Here is a 22,493-nt window from a genome sequence, read left to right on the forward strand (position 1 = left end):
CTAACTCAGGCCCTGTGAATTCTCGGCTTTAGGGTATCTCCTGCCCTAGACATTGCCTGGGTGTGCAGATGGGGAGACAGCAGGGTGTGACAGGTCCTCAGGCGTGGGAGCTTGGAGAGCCTGGGGATCTGGAGCCCTTCTGGGGTCTGCTGGGACACGGGCTGCCTGGGTCACTGCACTGTCAGCCCAGTGGTCTTCCACCGGGAAAGAGGTCACCAGGGTCTCCCTGGCCAGCACTCCCACTGAGTGTAGGTGTCCTGCTGGGATGTACCTGTGGCTCCTTGGCAATGTCCCCTTCCCCTGCCTTGGCCTCTACACTCTGGGGTCTCAAGCTCTGTGGACCCTGCAGCCCCACGGGGCTGCGAACTCTGTTCTTATTGGGGTGCAAGTGGCTCAGGGGTTGGGCTCTTTCCCTGCCTCTCCAAGCTCCATGCTACATGTCCTGCTGGGGACACCCCGTATGGTGGGCTGTAACCCCCACCTCCACTGACTTTCAAATGGGAAGTGGGTAGAAAACTCTTTTCCCAGCTCCTCTTGTTTTTCCGTTTGTCTACACGTGCTGCTCTGGGAAATAAGCCTGGAGAAGGGACACCGGGACACAGGAATCTGGCCACTTACCTCTCCCCACCTTTTTATCCTCTCCTTCTTCTCCTTGTCCCATTGTATTGTGCTTCAGGCCTAAGACAAGGTCATTGGTCTGTCTATTTCCTGGGCCTCTCTGGCGGGAAGCAGCTGAAGGAGAGGGCGTGGGTCACACAGCCCTGGCTGGAATCCTGGCCATGTTTCTCACAAGTTGAACGTCCCTGAGCAAGTTACTTAACCTCCATGAGCCTGTTTCCTCCTCTGTAAAATGGGGGCAGTGATACCTACATCACAGGCATGTTGTGAGTTCCCATGAGGAAATATCTGAAAAGGACCCCTTGCTGCGCTGGCACACAGCAGTTGCTCAAGAAATGTAGTCCACCTTATCCCTAGAGTTTCAGTGCTGTTGCTCAGGCACCTTTTGGAGGCCAAGCAGGACCCACACCCTCCCTAGGATGTTTGCAAACAAGGTCAGGCCTGTGGGTGCTGAGCCCTGGGATGCTTTGTGCATCTGGGCCTCGGGCTGGGCCCTGGCAGTGTTTTGTTATGCGCTTCCTTTTACAGCTCAGTAACTTCCTGCCTTAAATCCCATCATGAATGAAGTTAACATATTGCCTCCCCTGCTTTCCTTGGCATTTAACTGAGAAGTCTTTGCATCTTTTTTGTTTAGTGTTTCTGTGTTGTCTTAGCTGGATATTGCATTTCAGCAGTCTAATATCCAATTTGCTTTTGAAGCCAATCCCAGACCTATGACCATAGCTAGGATAATTTGAACTTTTTTATGAGCTGACGCATCTTGTCTACTTTGTGCTTTCTATTATTAAATGTATCTTGCTGTTTCTTAGATATTCTGTCACCTGGTTAATAAACTCTACTGTTACTCATTTCATTCATTCCTCAAATATGTATCGAGCTTCCAATTTGTGTCAGGCACTTTTCTGGCACTGGGGATTCAATGGTAACCAAAGGGACCTGGTTTTGCCCTCAGGGATCCAGTGGGGCCACGTTCACTCCCGGGTTTCCTGAGCTTCTCCGTGGCTCAGGCATCAGCTGGCAGTCCTGCCTTCCAGACATACATGGCAAACTACAAAAGTGGCCAAAGGGAAACCAAGGAGAAAGGGCTCCGTGTATCCTATAGGGCAGTGCTTCTCAAAGAGTGGTCCCTGGGCCAGCCTTGTCAGCGTCACCTGGGAACTTGTTAGAGATGCATATTGTGGGCCCCATCTAATAACCACTGATGCAGGAACTCTGGGGATGGGACCCAGCATGGCGCTCTGGATTTTAGCAACAAGCCCTGCAGGGGACTCCGATGTGTTTGAGTTGGAGAACCCCTGCTTCTGCTGTGGTAGTGTCTGTCTTATGAGCTGGGATGCACACTGCCTTGTAATGGAAGCATTGTATTCACATCTCCTTAAGAGGATAGAAAACTAATGCAGTCAGAGATGAGGGGTCATACCATATGTACTTAAATTTTTGTTGTTTTTGTTGCTTCTGAAATATTCAGGAAACAAAGAGTCTGCTTCTGGTGTTCAGGATCTGGAAGGAGAACTCACCTGTGTGATGCTGAGAACTGTGGCCACACTTCTGAAAGGGTCGGTTAGGAATGCAGGTAAGGCTGGTACCAGCTTTGCCTTGTCACTGCTTGGTACCACATTACTATTTCCTGGTTACTTATGTCAGTGTTCACGGGCTATATTCAAGGAATAATCAATACTAACACTGTGGCTAATGGCTAACGTCAACCCTTTGGTTGACTATTGGCTGATGTTCAGTGATCATTAGTGAGCTGGTAGATACGGACCTCAGTGGACATGTTTCACTTGTAAGGTTACTAAAGAAGGTTGATGAGGAAAGAAAAGAAAAGAAAAGAAAAGAAAATGCTTAAGCTAGCATTTTCTAAATTTTCTAAATTTATGAGAACACAGAGCCCATTCCTTTTTTTTCAAGTGCAATCTATTAATATCCTGCTGTACTGACTTTAGAGTTTTTTAATATCCAAACAGTAAAATACATGTAAAGAAAGCTAGTTATTTTAAAGAAACATAATTTTATATACTCCCAGCCATGATGGACTTAGCAGCTCCATCCATTGAAAAATCTTTTTAGCTTCCTAAAATCATGTGGCTTTTAGATTTAAAAAAAAGTCCATAAAATATATATGCATATGTATATTATAATATGAGACAGATACACCAACAAAGTCCTGTCAGTAAGTTTGGTAATTTAGGCATCTTTATCTGAGGCCCTCATAGATTACACCAAATGTAAAAAGTTATTTCATTATAGCGGAGAAAGAGTCTCCAACATTAGTCTGCAAAAGATTCCCTGGAGCTGCTGGTTAAAAGGCACATTCCTAGGCTCACTTCCAGATATGTAATTAGTTGTAGGTTAAAGTAGAGCTCAGGAATCTACTTTTAAACAGCCCTGCAGGGTGATTTCTGTGCATGGGGTACCTGACCCATAACTGGAGAAATCTTATCTGCTCAAGCAGATAATCAAGCCATTTGAAGGTTCCAGTTGTGTCCCAGTTTTTATTCCACAGGGATTAATCCAACTATCAATCCTGGGGAAGAAATGCTTTGGATTACATTTAAACAAAAACATACCACCAGCCAGATTTCTTTAGTTCTGTCCCCAAGAAACTACCTAGAAATGAAATATGTTCTTAACTTATATTCTGGCTTGCTTTCCATATGAATTTTGGCAGAGAGAAGAGAGAGAATTGTCATTTGCCCTGCGTTAGGGAATTACGGGGGAATCAAGGGAGAGGTAGATCTAGTTGAGGTTTATATTACTTAGGTTTCTAAAAATAAGGGGTACTTTTCTTTTCTTTTCCCCCCCTAGAATGCAACACACTGTTAATAACCGTAGTCACCATGTTGTACCATAGATCTCTCAGGCTTATTCCTCTTGTCTTGAACTTATCTCCTGTGGGTAGATCTTTGTCAAGAGATTTCTTTTTTAAAAAGCAAAATTCTCACTGGAGAAGAAGCTGTTTTTCTTTTTAATTCTCAGCTCCACAGTTTCTTTTTTACTCTTCTCATTTTAATAGTGGGTGTGGATTACAAAAAAAAACTTACCAGTGGACAAGAGAGAAACATAAAATGTGGTAAAATGAACTCTGATAATTGTCGGAAAAAACTTTCCTTGTGATTGAAGGTTTCAAGGCCCCCATCACTCTAGCCCTGTCCTGTCTGTCTGCTCCCCAGTTGTCCTGAAAGACCACGGAATGGTGCCCTTCATCAAGATCTTCCTGGACCACGAATGCTACCGGGAGACCTCGCTCAGCATCTTGGAGCAGCTGTCAGTCATCAACACCGAGGAGTACATGAGCATCATTGTGGGTGCTCTGTGCTCATCCACTCAAGGGGAGCTGCAGCTGAAACTGGATCTCCTCAAGGTGACTTCAAGTCTTCCTTTATGATTGGCTTTTCCGTGGGTATTCACCACGTTTGCCACATTTGCTCTTGCATGGTTTATTCAGCAGGCCACTGTATAGGTAGGGAGCACGCTGTATGAGGTAGTTTTAGGTGCTGTAACAGGTAAGTCCCACATTCTCAGTAGCCTGGCACATTGGAAATGTCTTTCTAATGTACAGTCCAATCAATGATTGGGGATTGTCATCCAAGGACAGCTGTCACCTGAGCCTTACTCAGCCAGCAGGTAAGGTAAGAGAGAATTGCACAGTGTATCTTACTCAGGTGTAGGACTGGCCTCCCTTAACTTCTGTCTCCAATTTTCATTGGGCAGAACTTGCCTGGGAGTAAGGGGTCCCAGGAAATGTAGTCCCTGGTAGGCAGCTACTTCCTAGCAACACTGTAGACTGTGGAGGTGGAGCCTGAACCAGTGGTGACCAAACAGCTCCACTGGTGACTTGACCAGCATTTATTGAGCATCTGTAAATTACCAGACCTGGTGCAGAGTGCCTGGGACATGCAGTGGAATACAGCCTTGCCATCTGGAAGATTACAGACTGGTGATAATGATAAGTGAGCAGTAGTTACATTGCAATGTGGTAAATCCCTGTTAGACACTGAGCACAGGCTGCTGTGGGTAAGAGAAGTAGGAGAGACCGGCTTTGCTTTACCTGGTTGAGGAAGGCTCATGGGGGAGAGAACCTGTGAGCCAGGAAAAAGAGGCAAAACACAGTGAAAGGTGTGGGGACAGTGGGTACAGAGGGACAAGCAAGGTTGGGTTGTCATGTTTGGGTAACAGAAGAATAGGTTTTTATATTATTGTTAATGATCATCAAATTATCTTAAAATAGTTAAAGAAATACAATAAATACCATCCCTCCCATCTTTTCAATCTTACAGCTTTCACAGTTTTGTTGCTGTTCTTTCTTTTCATTCCTTTTGTCTCTGTGGGTTTATACAGTGGTCCCCAACCTTTTTGGCACCAGGGACCAGTTTCATGGAGGACAATTTTTCCATGGACTGGGGGAGGGCAAATGGTTTCGAGACGATTGAAGCACATCACATTCACTGTGCAGTCAGACCTGTCTGCTAATGATAATCTGTATTTTCAGCCGCTGCCCAGTGCTGGCATCACCAGCTCAGCTCCACCTTGATCATCAGGCATCAGATTCTCACAAGGAGTGTGCAACCTAGACCCCTCCCACGCACGTTTGACAGTAGGGTCCGTGCTTCTATGAGAATCTGATGCAGCCCCTGATCTGACAGGAGGCAGAGCTTGGGCTTATATGCAGTGGCTGTAAATACAGATGAAGCTTCTTTCTGTCGCCTCACCTACCGCCCACCTCCTACTGTGCGGCCCGGTTCCTGACAGGCCATGGACTGGTGTTGGTCTGCAGCCTGGGCATTGGGGACCGCAGGGTTTATGCCTTTTAAAAATTCTCTTTTCTTTTGTTTTATGCTGTATGAGAGAAGAGCAGAAGTAAACACAAACATCCCCCAGGGGGCTGACTTTGGGACTTTCCGTGCATATGTGCAGCACCACCCCATAAAAAGCACATGCTCCTGTTAAATTAATACACCACACCTCATTATTGGTGAATTAAAAAAAAAGTACAAAGTTGCTCTGACTTCCCAAATTAGGTAAACATCAACCTAACTCAGTTAGTTGTGACCGTCTCTGTGCAAAACCTTTTTAGTATTTAGAGAACGGTGTTCAGTCCCCTCACTGACCGTATTTCTCTGCAGAGCCGATGCCAGATAGCGGTGCGAGCTGCTGCTACTGTCAGGTGGCCTAAGTCTGAGGTGCTTGGTGTGGCCACAGCATCACTAGTGGGCCATCCAAGAGTGACATCATGACCATAATTATCATGTGTCTTTCAGATGACAGGAACCCAAACAGTGATTTAATGACAGGGCCAAAAAATTCAGTGCAAGTGATTTATATGAAACAAAAGGAAAGTTAAATGCCTTTTGAAAGACATGTGGATCTTGTGTTACATGAGGTCAGGGGATTGAGAGAGACATGTAAAGCAGAGAATCAGGTAAAGGGGAGGTATATCAAGAATTAATGAAAATTTGGAGCTGGGAAGAACCTCAGGTTCATGTGATCCAATCTTCTAATGTTGCAGGCAGAGAGACATACAGAGAGCTTCACTGACAAAGTTAAATCACACAACTGCGAAAGGCGCAGTTGAGTTTCAGTCTAAGACCAGCAACTGAAAACTAAGTGATTTTTGCACTTCACCCTGTTGTTTGGAGCATTTTCCCTCATATGTCTGTCTGTGTTCAGCTTGATTGGCATGTTCTGGTAGGAACAGGGATGGCATGTCCAAAACAGTCAGGACTTCGGTTTTCTATTGGGTGAATAATTGTTTCTGACATGTTCATTTTGAAAGACAGATTTCCACAGAGAGGAAACTTTTGCTTTTACTTGGGAGAGTGAAAGTATTTTTGTGTCCAGTGTAGAAAAGAGTGCTCTGCTTTGCTCTGTGGGCAGAAGCATCTTATTGGAGTGTCAGTCCTTGAGTAATGGGACTGCATTTCTAGAATTAGCAATGCAAAGCCATTATGGTGTTTTACAGATTCAATATCATTTCAGAATCGCACTATCAAGAGAGCACGTAAGGGACGAACACTCGGGAAGCTTATTTAACAAAGTCATCGCTGGCACTCAGTGTGCTGTCTTTTCCCTGGGTGCCAAGTCACTGCCGAGCAGCCAGAGGTGCCAGGAGCTGCCGTTCTTCTCCAAGGACTAGGGTTGTCAGCTCACTGCTGCTCCAGGGGGCGGTGGGGAGGGATGGGCCCACGAGCCTCTTCCAGGCTCGTCCACCACTGAGTCACGTGAGCGAGTAGGGAATGTTTGCTGGAATCTGATGTGAGATCCACATTTGTTCCTAAACCGTCTTGGGAACCCCTTGGATCTTTGGAAACAAAGATGTAAAAGGAGCTCTTTCTGGGAGGCCTTTTAGCAGGTCAGAGCAGACTCTGTCCGCAGGCACCGTGTCTACAGAGTGGGTCAGTGGTGGGACGAAGGGGAAGTGCTGGGGTGGGTGGCCTGAAAGACTGAGGAGTAGGCAGCGCCCCCACCTGATAAAGGCTGCCACCTCCAAATTGCATTCACGCCATGGTGTCACTCTGTGTCCCTTCCCTGAGGCAGATCTGCCAGCTCTCCAGAGGAGAGCAACTTAGGGTAGTTGTTTCCAAAATCCAGTGGTGCTTCCATACCAACAGTGAAGCACATGTGACTTCCCCACCTAATTCTGGTAAATGATAACTGAGTTAAAGAATAATGTAAGCAAATGAATTTCCTCTCCGTGGCCGGTGGGACCGTGATTGGGTTATGCACAAATTCAGATTGATTTGCTAATATACATTTAGCTGTTCAACTCTCAGCTTAATCACATTACCTCACCGGTCTTCCAGCATGACACATGGAAAATTATGAGGAATAACAAATAATAGAATGTGAAATAAATCCTGTTAGTCCTAACGTAGTTAGCGCTTTGCAGCAGACATCCATTTTATAGATTCAAGCTGGAGGAATACTAACTCAGAGACAATGACATGGTAACTGAGTTAAGGATGAGAAAATGTGCTTAACGCTGACCTTTCTTGAAATGTGTCAACTTTAGCCTGATTACTTTGACTTCAGCTGATTAAATTTATTCCCTTCTGCAGACTGGAAACCCTGTGTGATGCATTATCATGCAAAGTTGAATGACAGTAATGGAGACCCTCCTCCTAGGCCCCTGGTTCCTGACAAATCGTTTCCCGAAGTAGCAAAGTATTTATTTTCTTTTATGATAGAAATGTTTCTCTTTAGTTGCTATGAAATTAAGCCTTTGTAATTGGATTTTGGACTTTTTACTTTATGACTCTGCAAATATGAAATTAACCCCATCCCAAGAAATAATAGAGCAGTCTAAGTTCTAATGAGATTACCCCCATTTTAGATAATGACTCTAAATTTAATAAATCAAACAAAGCAACAATTAAGGACAGCCATTCTTCCTCCTCCCCCTCCCAACAGGAGGAGAAGAAAATGACCACCTAGGAATTACAGGTGACAGAGCTGCTGAGAGACAGAGGTAGCGGTGGGGATGATTATTGTGTTGCTTCTGTTTTTAAAGTATCTGCTCTTGACACTCTTTGAATGATGGCATTCTTTTAGGTAATATATGGCATCAAACTGGACAATTGGAAGGTGGCTCCTTGAGAGAGAGGAGGTTTTAGTGATCATGCAGCACTCAGATGACTGTAATCTGATTAGTTTTGTTTTTAATCATTCTCCCTTTTTGGAATTTGTTTTGTCATATGTCGTATGATAAGCAGAAGAGCTTCATTCATTCCATTTGCCTTAAACAAATCTAGTGGCCTTAGGAGCCTTTGAAAGCACTCATATAAATGTAGACGGTTTAGCATCCTAGAGCTTAAGGTTTCCTGCTGTCTCCCTGATTTATTTATTTTTCCTGGAACGTGTCACGAGAGCAGGCACCAGATCAGGTTCAGGTGTCCACCGTCCCACACACCAGTGTGCAGCCTTTCCTCTGGGTCATCAATTGGACGGAAGGGACCAAACCCCCCACACAGACTTCAAGGTTAGACTGAGTTTCCAACTCAGCTGAAGAAATAATATTTTGCTGGGAACGAGTGGCTCAGACAAGGCAGGCACAGATGCAGCGAATCTGCCTTAGCCTCTCCTGGCCCCAGGGCCCCCGGGGGTGGGGCAGGCAGCCGTGGTGACCGTCTACACCACGAAAGGCCTTCCTAACCTATGCCATGCACTTTCACACCCAATGAGCATCACCATTCTGGAAGAACCTACTCTAACAATCTACATGCTTCTCTTTAAGGACATGTCTATAAATGTCCGTCTTTCCTGGATTTTGAGCCAAATTTGTAACGCATTAGGCCATATCCTGATGCAGAGGAGAAAGCAATGTCATTGCCTAGTCCTGAATATTCCTCCCCCTTTCTGGCAGTCTGGGAAGTCCATTTCCCTGAAGTCTCCGCCAGGACGACGCCACTCCACCCTTTCCTGGGTGGCCCTGAGGCTGAGTTTCTTTCAAAGAGTAAAATGACAATTCGGTTTCCCCACAGTCATCCCTGTGGGCTGTGCTGGGTATCACTGATCCAGCCACCACAAGTCATGCATTTCTTTTTCTGTAACTGGGAAAAGATCAACTGACCCGTATTGATAAGGATGACTCTGTCTACCTCATTTTATATTATTTGTCCATTTTGAACATAATTGGGGACTTTGGCCCTTCACAGGGTCTCCTAGTTACTGTAGTCTGTTTTGTGGGAACCCCTATGCAGCTCCCTGGCTGCCGTTTCTCTTCATCTGTGAAAGAATCCTGGCCTGTGTGAGCGAAGACAACAGGCTCATCCGGCGTTCTCCTGCCCCAGACGTGGGGTTGCTACTCACCAGGCAGCTCAGGTTTCTTGTAGGGGGATATAATATTAGAGAACAAAGTTGGAGCGGTGGAAACACACATTGTGTGTTTCAGATAAACACTAGTGTTAGGTTAGGGTGCCAGCATTTTAGAGCTAGAGCTGGAGAATGACCTTTCCCTCCAAAGTGCATGACTTCATATTTAGCAATAGCCTATGACGTCACTAAGTTCCTATTTGCCTTTCTGTGTATACAAGAGTTTTGAAATTTCACCTCTTCCCTCCTTTTTCCCCCTGAGCTGCCAGTTTTCTCTTTGCCCACTAACTTTCATGTGCCATGCCATAGATTGTCATCCTAAACCATGCAGTTAAGTTACAGCTTCACCCCTCCCCCACATTGGGAATTTTGCTTTTACCTTTTCTCTTTGAACTTTGTCTCACACATCCTGGAATTGACTCCTAACTGTGCCGGCTCAGACAATCTCCTTCCCTGTCTTACTAGAGCATTAAATGTCTGAAAAGATAAAACAGTTCAAACCTCTCTGCAGTCTGCTAATGAACCCGTGAGGATAGGGCCACTCTCTAGGAAACATGCACACAATGCCCTGAGTGTTAGATGGAGTCCCACGCAACTCACGTGATCAACAAATAAGTAAATACCAAAAACTACAGGCTTTTAATATTCATCCAAAATTGTCCATACATTCTCCACTTTTAGGTGTGAAGCTTTAGCACAGAATGGGAATTGCTTAAGTGTGGCCTTCCCTTCCTCGTTTCTTCTCTCCTTCTTTCCAATAATGTGTATTGAATACCTAGTGTAAGCCATGCATTGGGCTGCATGGATGGCACAGCCTAAGTGCTCAATAAAAGTTTGACTTTAGAAGGAAATAAAAGTTTGTCTGACCAGTAAAAATCTTAGTCATCTAGAGGGTGGTGAAGTCTACTGTGCATGCTACGAGCAGCCCAAATGCTTCTGCGCACTTGGCCTGTACTGTGTGTTATACATACGCCTTTCATTCCATTGAAGATTTCTCTTCTCTTCCCTGAAACCCTCATCTTTTTACGCCATGTTTCAAGTAGATTCATTTTACTGTTTCTCCTCATTTGATAGATGTACCATGCTGACGCTGAGAGGAAGATAAAGAATAATAAGCTGCTACTATATAATATATAGTACAGTGTAACTATATAATAAGCTACAGATTTCACTGTGAGTGTCCTGCACAGCAGAGAGATGGTTCATTCTACTCAAGTAGCGAATTCTTGTTAAGCATGTGCTATGCTCCACAGCAGTGAGCACGCCAGGTGTGGCTCCTGGTCTCATGGAGCTTCCATCTGGTGGAGAGCTGAGATCATTCTCACACTGTACTGTAATTGCAGTACAGTGTGATGAGCATGTTGATCGGGGAATGGCAGCACCTGAGCTGGAGGTCAGAGGAAGCTTTCTGGAGGGAGATGCATTTAAGTCCAGACACAGGACAGGTCACTCAACCCTATGAATTAGCGTAGAAGGCACCTGTGGGCAACCAGAACCTAAAAATAAGAGGAACAATATGGACGTCCCAGTGTTTCAGAATCTTCCTTCACGTAGCTTGTTCTGACAGGGCGAGGAGGGAAGAGCGCAGGGGATGCTTTGGCAGCGATGCACCTGAGCGCAGTGTTAGTCTGCCTCTGGAATTTGCTCATTGTTTATGTGCTTGGTGTTTCAGTCTCTGCTCCGGATCCTGGAGACTCCCAAGGGCCGTGCTGCTTTCAGAGTCGCCAGCGGGTTCAACGGGCTGCTGACCCTGCTCTCAGACCTGGAGGGCTCTCTCCACGAGCCCCGGCTGCAGGCGTGGGGGGCCGTGACCCCCGGCCAGACCCTGGAGCTGGTGCTGCACACTCTTTGTGCCATGTCTGCCGCGCTGCACCTGGACCCTGTCAACGGCGACTTCTTCAGGAGGAACGGGCTCTTTGAGAAGCTGGCCGAGGACCTGTGCCTGCTGGGCTGTTTTGGGGCCTCTGAGGAAGAGGGAGCCCCTCTGCGCTCCGGGGCTGAGATGAAGGCCAGGCCATTTGCTGATTTGCTGAGCGCTGCCTTCTCCTCCAGCGGCTCCCTCCCGCCCAGGGTGCAGAGCTGTCTCCAGATCCTTGGCTTTCTGGACAGCATGGCCAGCGGCACCCTCCACCTGCGCAGGGACTTGAAGGAGTCCCTGAGGGCCAGGCAGGAGCCAGTTGTGGATATCCGGAGGGGAGAAGCTGGCAGTGACCCCCAAGGCGACTGCAAGCAGTGGCCAGACCTGGAGGAGAGGTAGAGCAGAGCTTTGTTGCCTTCTTCTGCCGATGTGTATCTCTGTTTCCTGTTTCTTACCCGAACATCCTGCACGTGTGCAGTAGGTGGGAGGGCTAAGCTACAGATTGGGTGTGCAGAAGTGTCACAAGACTCATTTCTTAAAATCAAGTTATTGCTGACTCCAAGCTCTGCTACCCTGGGAGCTGACAGAAGACTCAGTCTGAGTCAGTGCAGGGTTGGAGGATGCTGTTGAGTCATGTGGGAACCAGGGAGGCTCACAGGATGCCTGGAGACCCGGGGTGGGCGTCCGCTGATGTACCCACTTTCTCCTTTGGGATCTTTACTGCGGCAAGGAGCCGTGGTGCCTGGGCCAGCCTCCCTGGGTGTGCTGGCAGCCTTTGCCTTCTGAGGTCTTCTCTCCGCCCCAGGGCTCTGCCAGAGGCCAGGTTGAAGTCCTTCAATTTGCAGGGCACAAACCACAGTGTCCATCCCAATCACGGGACTCTTCCTGTTCTTTCTTGGTGCTTCCACTGCCCCTAACAAGACAATGGCTCCTCTGCATCCACTGGCCACACCCTTCCATGGGCTCAGACTTTTGTAAACAGCCTTTTACTTCATTTCTGTGACACAGAATTCCACTAAAGCAAGGGAACACAAAGGACCGCCCCATCCCACCCTCCACGGAGTGGGAGGGGAAATGCAAGAACGCAACAGCAATAGTTGGTGTGTTTTTCTTTCTTCTAAGGCATCAATGACAGAATAGCAATTAATATTGCAATAGATTATTCTTGTGAAAGACACTGTGCAGTTTTATCCGAAGAGTGTTCCCAAGTCCCAGACTGCAGTGTGGGGGGTTGGTGGTGAGAGGTGGTTATACTGGTAATCATATGATTTTTTTGCTTCATAGGTTACTCTGGTAAATTGACTGGTTTCCTAATCTTGCATTTCTGCACAAATCAACTTGTTCGTGTTATATTTATTGCTGAGTTAGATTTGCTAATTTTTAAAAAGGATTTTTGCATCTATGTTTATGAGAGAGTTTGGCCTTTTATACTCCTTTCTTGCTAATTTCCTATCAAATTTGTTCCAGTCTCATGGCATAAGTTGCACAGTGTTCCTCTGCTATGCTCTGAAAGAGTTTATGTAAAGATTGTTTACTTCTGTCACTCAGCCATGTGATAGAACTTGCCGGTAAAACACTGTGAGCCTAGAGTTTTCTTACGAGAAGATTTATTCTTGTGGAAATAAGTTTCTACTTATTCTTTAATTTTTCTTGATAAGTTATTTTTCAAGCTTATTTTCCCATTTCATGTCAGTTTCAACTTACTGGCATACAGCCTCTTCCAGTGTAGCGTCTTCACGTGTGTCTCCGGCAGCCGCTGTGCGCTTCCCAGCTCTCACGCCTCTCAGTGAGCCGTGTCTTCCCTTGCCTCCCCTCAGTGTGTTGCCAGAGGTTTATTTTTTAGTGTGTCCTAGGAAGCAACTTTTGACTTTTCCTCTTTCTCCTGGTGAAATTTTTTGTTTTATTATTTTTTGTTCTTACAATTTCCTTCTATCTTTGGGCTTGTTCTGGTATTTTTTTTTTTTTCTTAACTTGCGTGTTTTCTTTTTGAATATAGATTTCTCTGTAATCCACAAGTTTTATTTTCAATATTATTTAATGCTAAATATTTTTCTAATTTCCTTTGTAATTTGTAGTTGACTCTTGGATATTGTTTGAAGTTTTTCCAATGCTACAGAGTGTTTCTAGTCATCTTTTTGTTATTGACTTCTCACTCCACCATGGCGAGGGAAGGTGGACGGTGTGGTTTGCATCCTTTGAAATTAGTTGAGGTTGACTTTATGGCCTTCCATGTGGTACGTTTTCATAATATCCCACGCATGCTTAGAAAGAAAGTATATTCTCTGATTGTTAGATTTGATGTTCTGTTTATGTCCATTGGATGGAAGCTGTCAATTGTTTCATTCAAATTTCCCCTATCATTAAATTTTTAAAATCTGCTTGATATGTCAGTTAAGACAGATACATTAAAAATCACTCCCTATAATAGTGTATATGTCAATTTCTGTTAATTTTTAACTTACATATATTTGAGGCTCTAAGGATCATCCATTTTTATAAGTTTTATATTCTTATAGAGTCTAAATTTTTTTTATTTTTTCTTCTTTATTTCAGCATATTATGGTGGTACAAATGTTTAGGTTACATACATTGCCCTTGCCCCACCTGAGTCACAGCTTCAAGCGTGTCCATCCCCCAGACAGTGTGCACCGCACCCATTACGTGTGTATATACCCATTCCCTCCTCCCCCCTCCCACTGCCTGACCCCCAGTGAATGTTACTACTATATATGCACTTAAGTGTTGATCAGTTAAAACCAATTTGATGGTTAGTACATGTGGTGCTTATTTTTCCATTCTTGGGATATTTCATTTAGTAGAATGGGTTCCAGCTCTATCCAGGATAATACAAGAGGTGGTATATCACTATTGTTTTTTGTAGCTAAATAGAACTCCATGGTAAACATATACCACATTTTATTAATCCACTCATGTATTGATGGGCACTTGGGTTGTTTCCACATCTTTGCAATTATAAATTGTGCTGCTATATAAACATTCAAGTGCAGATGTCTATTTTATAGAATGTCTTCTGTTCTTTTGAGTAGATGTCCAGTAATGGGATTGCTGAATCAAATGGTAGATCTATTTGTATCTCTTTAAGGTATCTCCATATTGCTTTCCACAGAGCTTGCACTAGTTTGCAGTCCTACCAGCAGTGTATGAGTGTTCCTGTCTCTCCACATCCACGCCAACATTTATTGTTTTGGAACTTTTTGATGAAGGCCAATCTTACTGGAGATAAGTGATATCTCATTGTGGTTTTGATTTACATTTCCCCAAGGATTAGAGATGTTGAGCATTTTTTCATGTTTCTTGGCCATTAGTCTATCTTTTTTTGAAAAGTTTCTGTTCATGTCCTTTGCCCACTTTTTGATGGGGTTGTTTGATTTTTTTCTTGCTGATTTTCCTGGGTTCTAAATAGATTCTAGTTATCAGCCCTTTATCAGATGTGTAGCATGGGAAAATTTTCTCCCATTCTGTAGGTTGTCTGTTTGCTCTTGTGACAGTTTCTTTGGCTATGCAGAAGCTTTTTAATTTGATCAGGTCCCATTTATTTATTTTTGTTGTTGCTGCGATTGCCTTTGGGGTCTTCTTCATAAATTCTTTGCCTAAGCCAATGTCTATAAGAGTTTTTCCAACATTTTCTTCTAGAATTCTTATAGTTTCATGTGTTAGGTTTAAATCTGTTATCCACCTTGAGTTGATTTTTGTAAGAGGTGAAAGGTGTGGATCCTGTTTCAGTCTTCTACATGTGGCTGTCCAGTTCTCCCAGCACCATTTATTGAATAAGGATTCTTTTCCCCAGTGTATGTTTTTGTCTGCTTTGTCAAAGATTAGTTGGCTATATGAGGATGGTTTTATATCTGGGTTCTCTGTTCTGTTCCATTGGTCTATGTCCCTGTTCTTGTGCCAGTACCATGCTGTTTTAGTTACTGTAGCCTTATTGTATAGCTTGAAGTCTGGTAAATTAAATTTTTATCATTATATAGTAACCTGTTTATCTCTAGTAGTGCATTTTGCTTTATTACCAATTTTGTCTAATAATAATAGGACCATATCAGGTTTCTTTTGGTTAGTGTGTGTCTAGGATTTTTCATCATTCTTTGTTGTAACCTTTCTGTGTCCTGTCTTTATGTTTTAGGTGTGTCTCTTGTACAAAATATAGAGCTATGTTTATTTTGCTTTACTTAAAAAAAATCTAGTGTGGTATTTTTTTTGTTATTTAACTGGAGAATATGACTTCTTTTGACATTTTTATAATTCCTTAATATATTTGGGATGATTTCTACTTTGCATTTTATATTTGTCCCACTTTTCTTTTTTTTTAAATTTTTATCTTGTCTTTTTAAAAATTATTTGAATTTTTTAAAATTTATTTTTTCTACCTAGTAGTTTGAAACTTATACTCTTTATGATTAGTTCTATAGTCGTTACCCTAGAATAATTTAACAGGCGTCTTTATAATGTTTAAATGTATCTTTATCCTCCTTCTAATTAATACATCAAGATCTTATAACTTATATATTATTATTCTTTCCTAACTTATACATTATTGTGGTCCAATATTTTAATTTTATCTCATGTTAGTAAATCCACCAAACAAGACATTTGTTATCATTGTTTTATAAAATGTTTATTTAGATTTACCTACATACTTTCAATATTTGTGCTCAGCATTCTTTCTTGCATCTACGCCATTCTATCTGGGATTATTTTTATCTATCTATGGGATATTTAGCGAGGGTCTGTTTGTGGTAAACCCTCCTGGTTTTTATTTGTCCGAAAATGTCTTTATTCATCTCTAATTGCTAAAAGTTTTGCTGGGTATACATTTATTGGTTGACAGTGATTTTCTCACAGCAAATAAAAGGTCTCCCCTATCTTTTGGCTTCCATGTTGCCATTAAGAAATTAGTTTTTATTTCTCTTCTTTGGAAGGTAATTTGTTATTTTTCTCTGATTGCTTTTCAGATTTTTACCATTCTTTTCTGTAGTTTTACTATCATGTATCTTGATGTGCATTATTTTTAAAATTTATTCTGCTCCATATCCATTGGGATTCCTGAATCTAATAATTGGTGTCTTTCATCAATTTTGGATATTCTCTTTAATTACTAACTCTTCTCCATTTTTTTTTCTATTATGCCCTTTTGGAACTAAGACAACTAAATGTGTGCTTTACTTTTTCATCCTATCCTCTATGTCTCTTGATTTCTCTTCTACATTTTACATTTTTTTGTCTCTCTGTATACTGTTCTGCACAATTTCTTTAATCTCTCTTCCAACTAATTGAACCTCCTACTAGCTGTGTCTAATCTGATGTTTAATCTAGGCATTCCAGTTTTGTTTTCAAAATTTCAGTGACAGTATCATATATTTCTAGATATACTGTTTGGTTCTTTTTCAAATCAACCGAGTTATTTAATAGCATGTTTCCTTGTCCATATTTGTCTTTTTCATTTCTTCAAATATATGAATCATAATTTATTTTTTCTTGTATCTTTTGAGAGTCTGATTTTACAGTCTGTTGTTTCTGTGGCTATATCACTGAAGGTTCCTTGTGTGGTACATGATTTTTGATGGTGAGTCACTTTCCAAATTTTCTTCTTCCTGGGCTTCATGTAAACCATTCTCAGTCTGGCCATCCTGCCTTTCTGCAGACATGGGGATGCCTTGGTGAGGCTGCAGCTGCCCTGTGTGAGCCAGGCCTTGGCCAGGTCCTGGGCTCTGCTCTTTTTGCTTTGTCTTGGGAAGAATTCCTTCTCTGAGTTTCATGATTTCTATATTCCAGGGAAATCCTCTGAGGAGATCCTTGTCCTGGCCACCTTGACAACATGAGTTTACTTTGAAATCTCAGTATGGAAACTTGTTCTGCTTATTCTACAGCTCTCAGAGGGCAGGAGAGTATTTGTTAGCAGTGGAAGACATGTAGTTGTATTGGGTGATGAAAGCAATAGTCATTTGTTGAATGTCTCTGAGCACTAAATGTTCATTTTTTATTTATTTCCCTCCCAAATCATGAAATATTATCAATGAGGAAACCAAGGCTAAGAAAGGGCAAGTAACATGGACAAAGGTCATACATTTAGTAAGTGATAAAGCCAGAATTTGAGCCCGGATCTACCTCCAAAGCCTCTGTACATGTGTCTGTGTGTGTCTGTGTGTGTGTTCTTCTAGCTTTTTCTTGATACTCCCACAATAATAGTGATGGTTTGCCAAATGTTTAACATGATAGCCTGCAGCTTGAGGTTCAGGCTCTAACCTATAGATTGCATCAGCTCTGATTCTTTAAAGATAACTCCTGTGTCAAATGCCATCCTGGTTTCATAATTAGTAATTTTAAATTTATAAGAGACATATTTCATAAATAGGGCTTTTTTTTTCCTCACTAAAAGAGCTACATGACCCTTGACCTTCCCTAATGGTTAGAGAACAGGAAGTGAAACCGCAAACTCTCCAGAGAGTCTGTGGGGTAAAGGGCAGGACAGTGGCCTGGGAATCGGAGGCAGGGAACTCACCTCTGCCCCCTCACTGACACCTGCTTCCCCTTGGGCAGGTGGCTTTGCTCAGCCCTGCCTCCTGCTAAGTGGGCCCAGTCTCTAGGGAGGAGAAGAGGCTGTGGGCCATGGAGGCAGACTGGCCACTCTGTGTGCCTTAGTGGCTGTGTTCTTGGGGCCTGCTGCCTTATTTCTCTAACTTCAGTTTCCTGATCTGAAGGCAGAGATTATAATAGTATCTACCTTGAGAGCTGTTGCAAGGTGAGAATTGAAGATGATGATGGTGGTAGTTAGAATGATCACAGCTGCCATTTATTGAACATGTGTGTGCCACACACAATGGACTTTTCTTCAATTCACTTAACCTATATAACTGCTATGATTTAAGTAACATATTTCACAAAATAGAGGTTATATATTATGTAATCCCCAAAACATATCTGAGATTTCCAAAATACATAATATGTCATCTCTATGAAATATTCACACACCCACATTCATCAGACACACACCCCACACACCACTTACATACCACACACCACACACCACACTACATATACATACTACCTACCCCCAACACACTGAACACACACCACCTATACATGCATACACATACACCACACATACCACACACACACTACACACACACATATACATACTGAAAATATACTTTACATGCACACACCACATACACACACAGTTGTTGTGCAGAGGAATTCAGTAAATGGCATCTGTGGTTGTCATCAGTCATGTGCTGACCTTCCTGGTATTTTCTGGATGCTGTTACCTGGGATGGACAATGTACCTCTCAGCAGCCCATCCACAGTGCAGGTCTGGAGATGAGGGTGGGGCGGGAGCAGGGTTAGACTGTGGCGGGCCTTGCACACTCCATGCACGAGGCCATTTCAGTTTCCTCCTGCAGGCCATGTGGCACCAGGACAGTCTCTGGGTGGGCCTGTGGGTTGTGAGGACCATTCTCTACAGCTGGGTCTTTCTATAGCCCAGAGAGGAGCCTCTTCAAGCAGGGTGTGTCTGTTCCTTCTTGATTCCTGCCTTAGCATGTGACCTTTCCCTGCCCTGTCAGGACTTGTGGGCTGACTTTTATTCCTGATGTCAGAAGAGGGAGCAACCCCAATTACCTTTACCTTGAGTTATGACTATGGCTCGTAGCCCTAAGGGGACACCATTTCAGCAGGAATGCGGAATACACCAGGCCATGGTGAAGTTTCAGTGGGTGTTCTGTAGGCCAGAGCCCCCAAACGGTCCCTCATCTTCCTCTGCTGCTGGTCTTCTTGCAGCATCATTCTGATCATTCCTGTTGAAACAATGTCCCCTTGTGGATATGAGTTATATCCGCAACTTAAGTTTGTTATTGGTAATTGTGAGTTTGATGGCTGAGCCAGACCACAGGGGGGACAGTGCAGATCCTGAACAGTCCCCACGAAGGCCATACTGGTGTTTGGAAGGCACAGATGTGATTCTGTTATTCCCACTTGGACGCCTCCAGTGTCTCCCTGTGGCTCCCAGGATATAGCTGGACATTGGGAGTGTGGGTCACACAGGCCTGAGGGTCCCACGTTTCCATGGTGTCATTGCTCCCAGCCTCACCTGGCACCTTGTAGCCATGTTCCAGACTCAGACTTCACACACACCCTTTCCTCTGCCTGGGATGGCCTTCCTGTATTCACCCTGCTTGGAAAATGGTTTCTTAAGCTTCAGATCTCTGCTTAGATGTCACTTCCTCTAAGAAACTTCCTCTGAATTCCCTATCCCCACCCTGTGTGCCAAATCAGGTCCCACCGTCTCACATTTTCTCAGCACCCTCAGCACTCATCACAGTGAAAGTTGATGATTAACTGTGTAGCCACCATGGTTCCTATTGCTTTGGAGCACATTTTCACACTCTGGCATACCTGAAACCAGGATGCATGTTAAAACTGATGCCATAAGGAGGACATCAGCCACTTTAGTTACTACTTCCCCATCTGCTAATAAAGCCACGGCGCATCTCTCAGTCCTTGGCTTCTTACCACTGTGGAAACAAGGTGGTGCTTGACTTTCTTTCTTCTGTACTGGAGTGGTGAGGTCTGTGAGAGCAAGGACTGGCTCTGCAGAAGGTCTACATCAGGGACCTCATGAGAGGTGGTGGAATGGAATATGTGCATGAATGAATGGAGGGGATGGGCAAGGACAGGAGGGAAGGCAGGGAGGGTACAAGGCAGACAGTCTGGGGCTCTCGTGCCTGGCATCTCCAAGACAGGATACCCACTGTGCAGTGATCCTGCAGCTTATGCAGACATGGCTGCTCCTGCCTGCACCTCCCCTTGGCTCCTTCCTAGTACAGCCATGGACAGATCATCATTCCTGTGTGGTGGGCGCCCTGATAGGGGCATCTCCAGAGACTGAGGGGGCAGAGAGTCTTGCGTACTTAATGCAGTCTGGAAAGGGGGTCAGAGAGATCTTCCTGAACAAGGAGACCCCTGAACTAAGCTATGACAGATGAGGAAGAGTTGCCTGGGCTGAGATGGGTTGTGGATGGGGTTCCAAGGTATGGAGGAGAGACTCAAAAACCAATTGTGTTGAGTGAGGCCCGTTCGACCTTTTGTCAGGATTGCTGAGACTCGGAGCAGTAGTAGAGCTCTAAGCTGTAGGAGTGGATGTGCAGAGACCACAGTGGAAGGGAGAGGAGCAGAGGAGCTGTCAGTCCCTCCTTCCACAGATAATGGTGGCTTGAGCTAAGACAGGGACACTGCTATCAGGTGAACATTTTGAAAACTACTTAGGACATATTTTGATAGACCTCGGCGACCAATTAGATGAGAGTGTGAGGGGGAGTGGCTGGTCTCAGGCCCTGAGAGAGAAGCTCTTCAAGATGTGGAAGAAGATGGTCGCTGTCTAGTGTAATCAGTGTGGAGTGCCCAAATGGGACCATATTTCTTTTAATTTTCTAATGAACCACTCAGAATCCACAGGCCTTAGTTACAGGAGATAGGGTATCAATCCTGCCCCTTGAATTTAGCTACTGATCAGATAAGAGACAGCCTGACTTCCATGTTTAAGTAGAACAAATACCAGGATCAGAGCAGCATCCTCTCTGATGTGTGGTTGCTGAAGGTGAGAGGTGGCAGGTTTGATAGCCAAGCTCAGGGGCTGTGTGACATGATGAGGCTTCACTGGTTCACATCCTCACAGAGGCTGCTATGGTTCTTCAAATGAGATGCAAAATTTGGCCAGACATCCCTAACACCACTACTGGCTCCCAAAAATATGGGTAATTGTGTATTTTTGGATTATGATGTTGTGTTACAGCCATGGATCTCTCGTGAAATACAAGCCATCTGGGAACATCAGGTCAGGTGGGGTACCAGCGCCTGCCCTGCCTGGGATCCAGAGCCCTGTCCCTGTTTCTGCTCTTGTGATCTATACCTTAGGGCAGTGCTTCTCAAAGTGTGTCCTGTTGACCACCTGCATCAGAGGCAGTTGCAGAACTGCACAGAAATAGTATGTAAACCAGATTTCCTGAGTCATAGTCTCTGGGGTTGAAATTTAGGGGTCTGTTTTTAAAAAATTCATCTTGTTACTTGCAAACACATTAAGGTTTGAGAACTCTGCTCCAGCTGCTAGGCATCTTTTTCTTTTAAATTTTTTTTAAACATCTTATTTTTTTTATTGAGTTGAAATTCACCTAATATAAAATTAACAATTTTAACACATTGACTACCATACTAGAAAAAAAATTTTTTTCCTTGGGACCACAGTGTTTTATGAAAACAAAATGATCCTTTCTAATTTATTGTTTTTTATTGTTTTGTGTGCATGAGTTATTAATATATGCAATGCAATCCACATTTTAAGAATTACATTATCAATATTAATTGTAATGATAAGAACATCAACAAGTAAGATTTTCATAAACTAACTGCAGGGTTTTGCTTCACACAGCTGTGGGCTCAAAACTAGCCTGAGTTAAATACAACTCACATGGCAGTCAATGTGTTAAAGTATTTAGTGAATGCTTTACAACAACCATCTCTATCTAGTTGCAAAACATTTTTATCATCTCAAAATGAAAACCCAGACTCATTCTCATTCCTTCCCCCATCCCTGGGCAACCACAGTCTGCTTTCTGTCTATGGATTTACCTATTCTGGGTATGTCATATACAGGGACTTGTACAACATGTGGCCCTTTGTGTCTGGCTTCTTTCATACAGCACATTTTTGAGGTTCATTTACATTTAACATGTATCAGTACTTCATTTCTTATTGTGGATGAATAATATCCCATTGTATGTGTATATACCACAGTCTGTTTATCCATTCGTCTGTGGATGGACATTTGGGTTGTTTCCATCTTTTGACTGTTGTGAATAGTGCTGCTATGAATATTCATGTTCATTTGTACCTGTTTTCAATTCTTTTAGTTATATACCTAGGCATAGAATTGGTGGGTCAAATAATAATTCTATGTTTAGCTTTCTGAGAAACTGCCAAACTGCTGTTTTCACAGGAGCTGAACTAATTTTACATTCCCATGAGCAATATATGAGGGTTCTGATTTCTCCATGTGTTTGTCAACACTTGTTATTGTCCTTTTTAAAAAAAGATTATAGCCATTCTAGTGGGTATGCAGTAGGATATCATTGTGATTTTGATTTTCATTTCCCTAATGACTAATGATATTGAGCATCTTTTCATGTGCTTCTTG

At 43.5% G+C, this 22,493-nt stretch overlaps 1 protein-coding gene across 1 annotated transcript in view; it reads left to right on the plus strand.

Annotated features, from left to right (window-relative positions):
• WDFY4 (WDFY family member 4) overlaps nucleotides 1-22,493 on the plus strand; it is a 262,564-nt gene that overhangs the window by 24,566 nt on the left and 215,505 nt on the right. The window contains exons 9-11 of the mRNA XM_069461073.1: nucleotides 2,087-2,191; nucleotides 3,792-3,982; nucleotides 11,102-11,682. Coding sequence (XP_069317174.1) covers nucleotides 2,087-2,191; nucleotides 3,792-3,982; nucleotides 11,102-11,682 — 877 coding nt within the window. The remainder of the gene's footprint in view (nucleotides 1-2,086; nucleotides 2,192-3,791; nucleotides 3,983-11,101; nucleotides 11,683-22,493) is intronic.

The sequence above is a fragment of the Eulemur rufifrons genome, chromosome 28 (assembly GCF_041146395.1).
Source record: "Eulemur rufifrons isolate Redbay chromosome 28, OSU_ERuf_1, whole genome shotgun sequence".
NCBI lineage: Eukaryota > Metazoa > Chordata > Mammalia > Primates > Lemuridae > Eulemur > Eulemur rufifrons.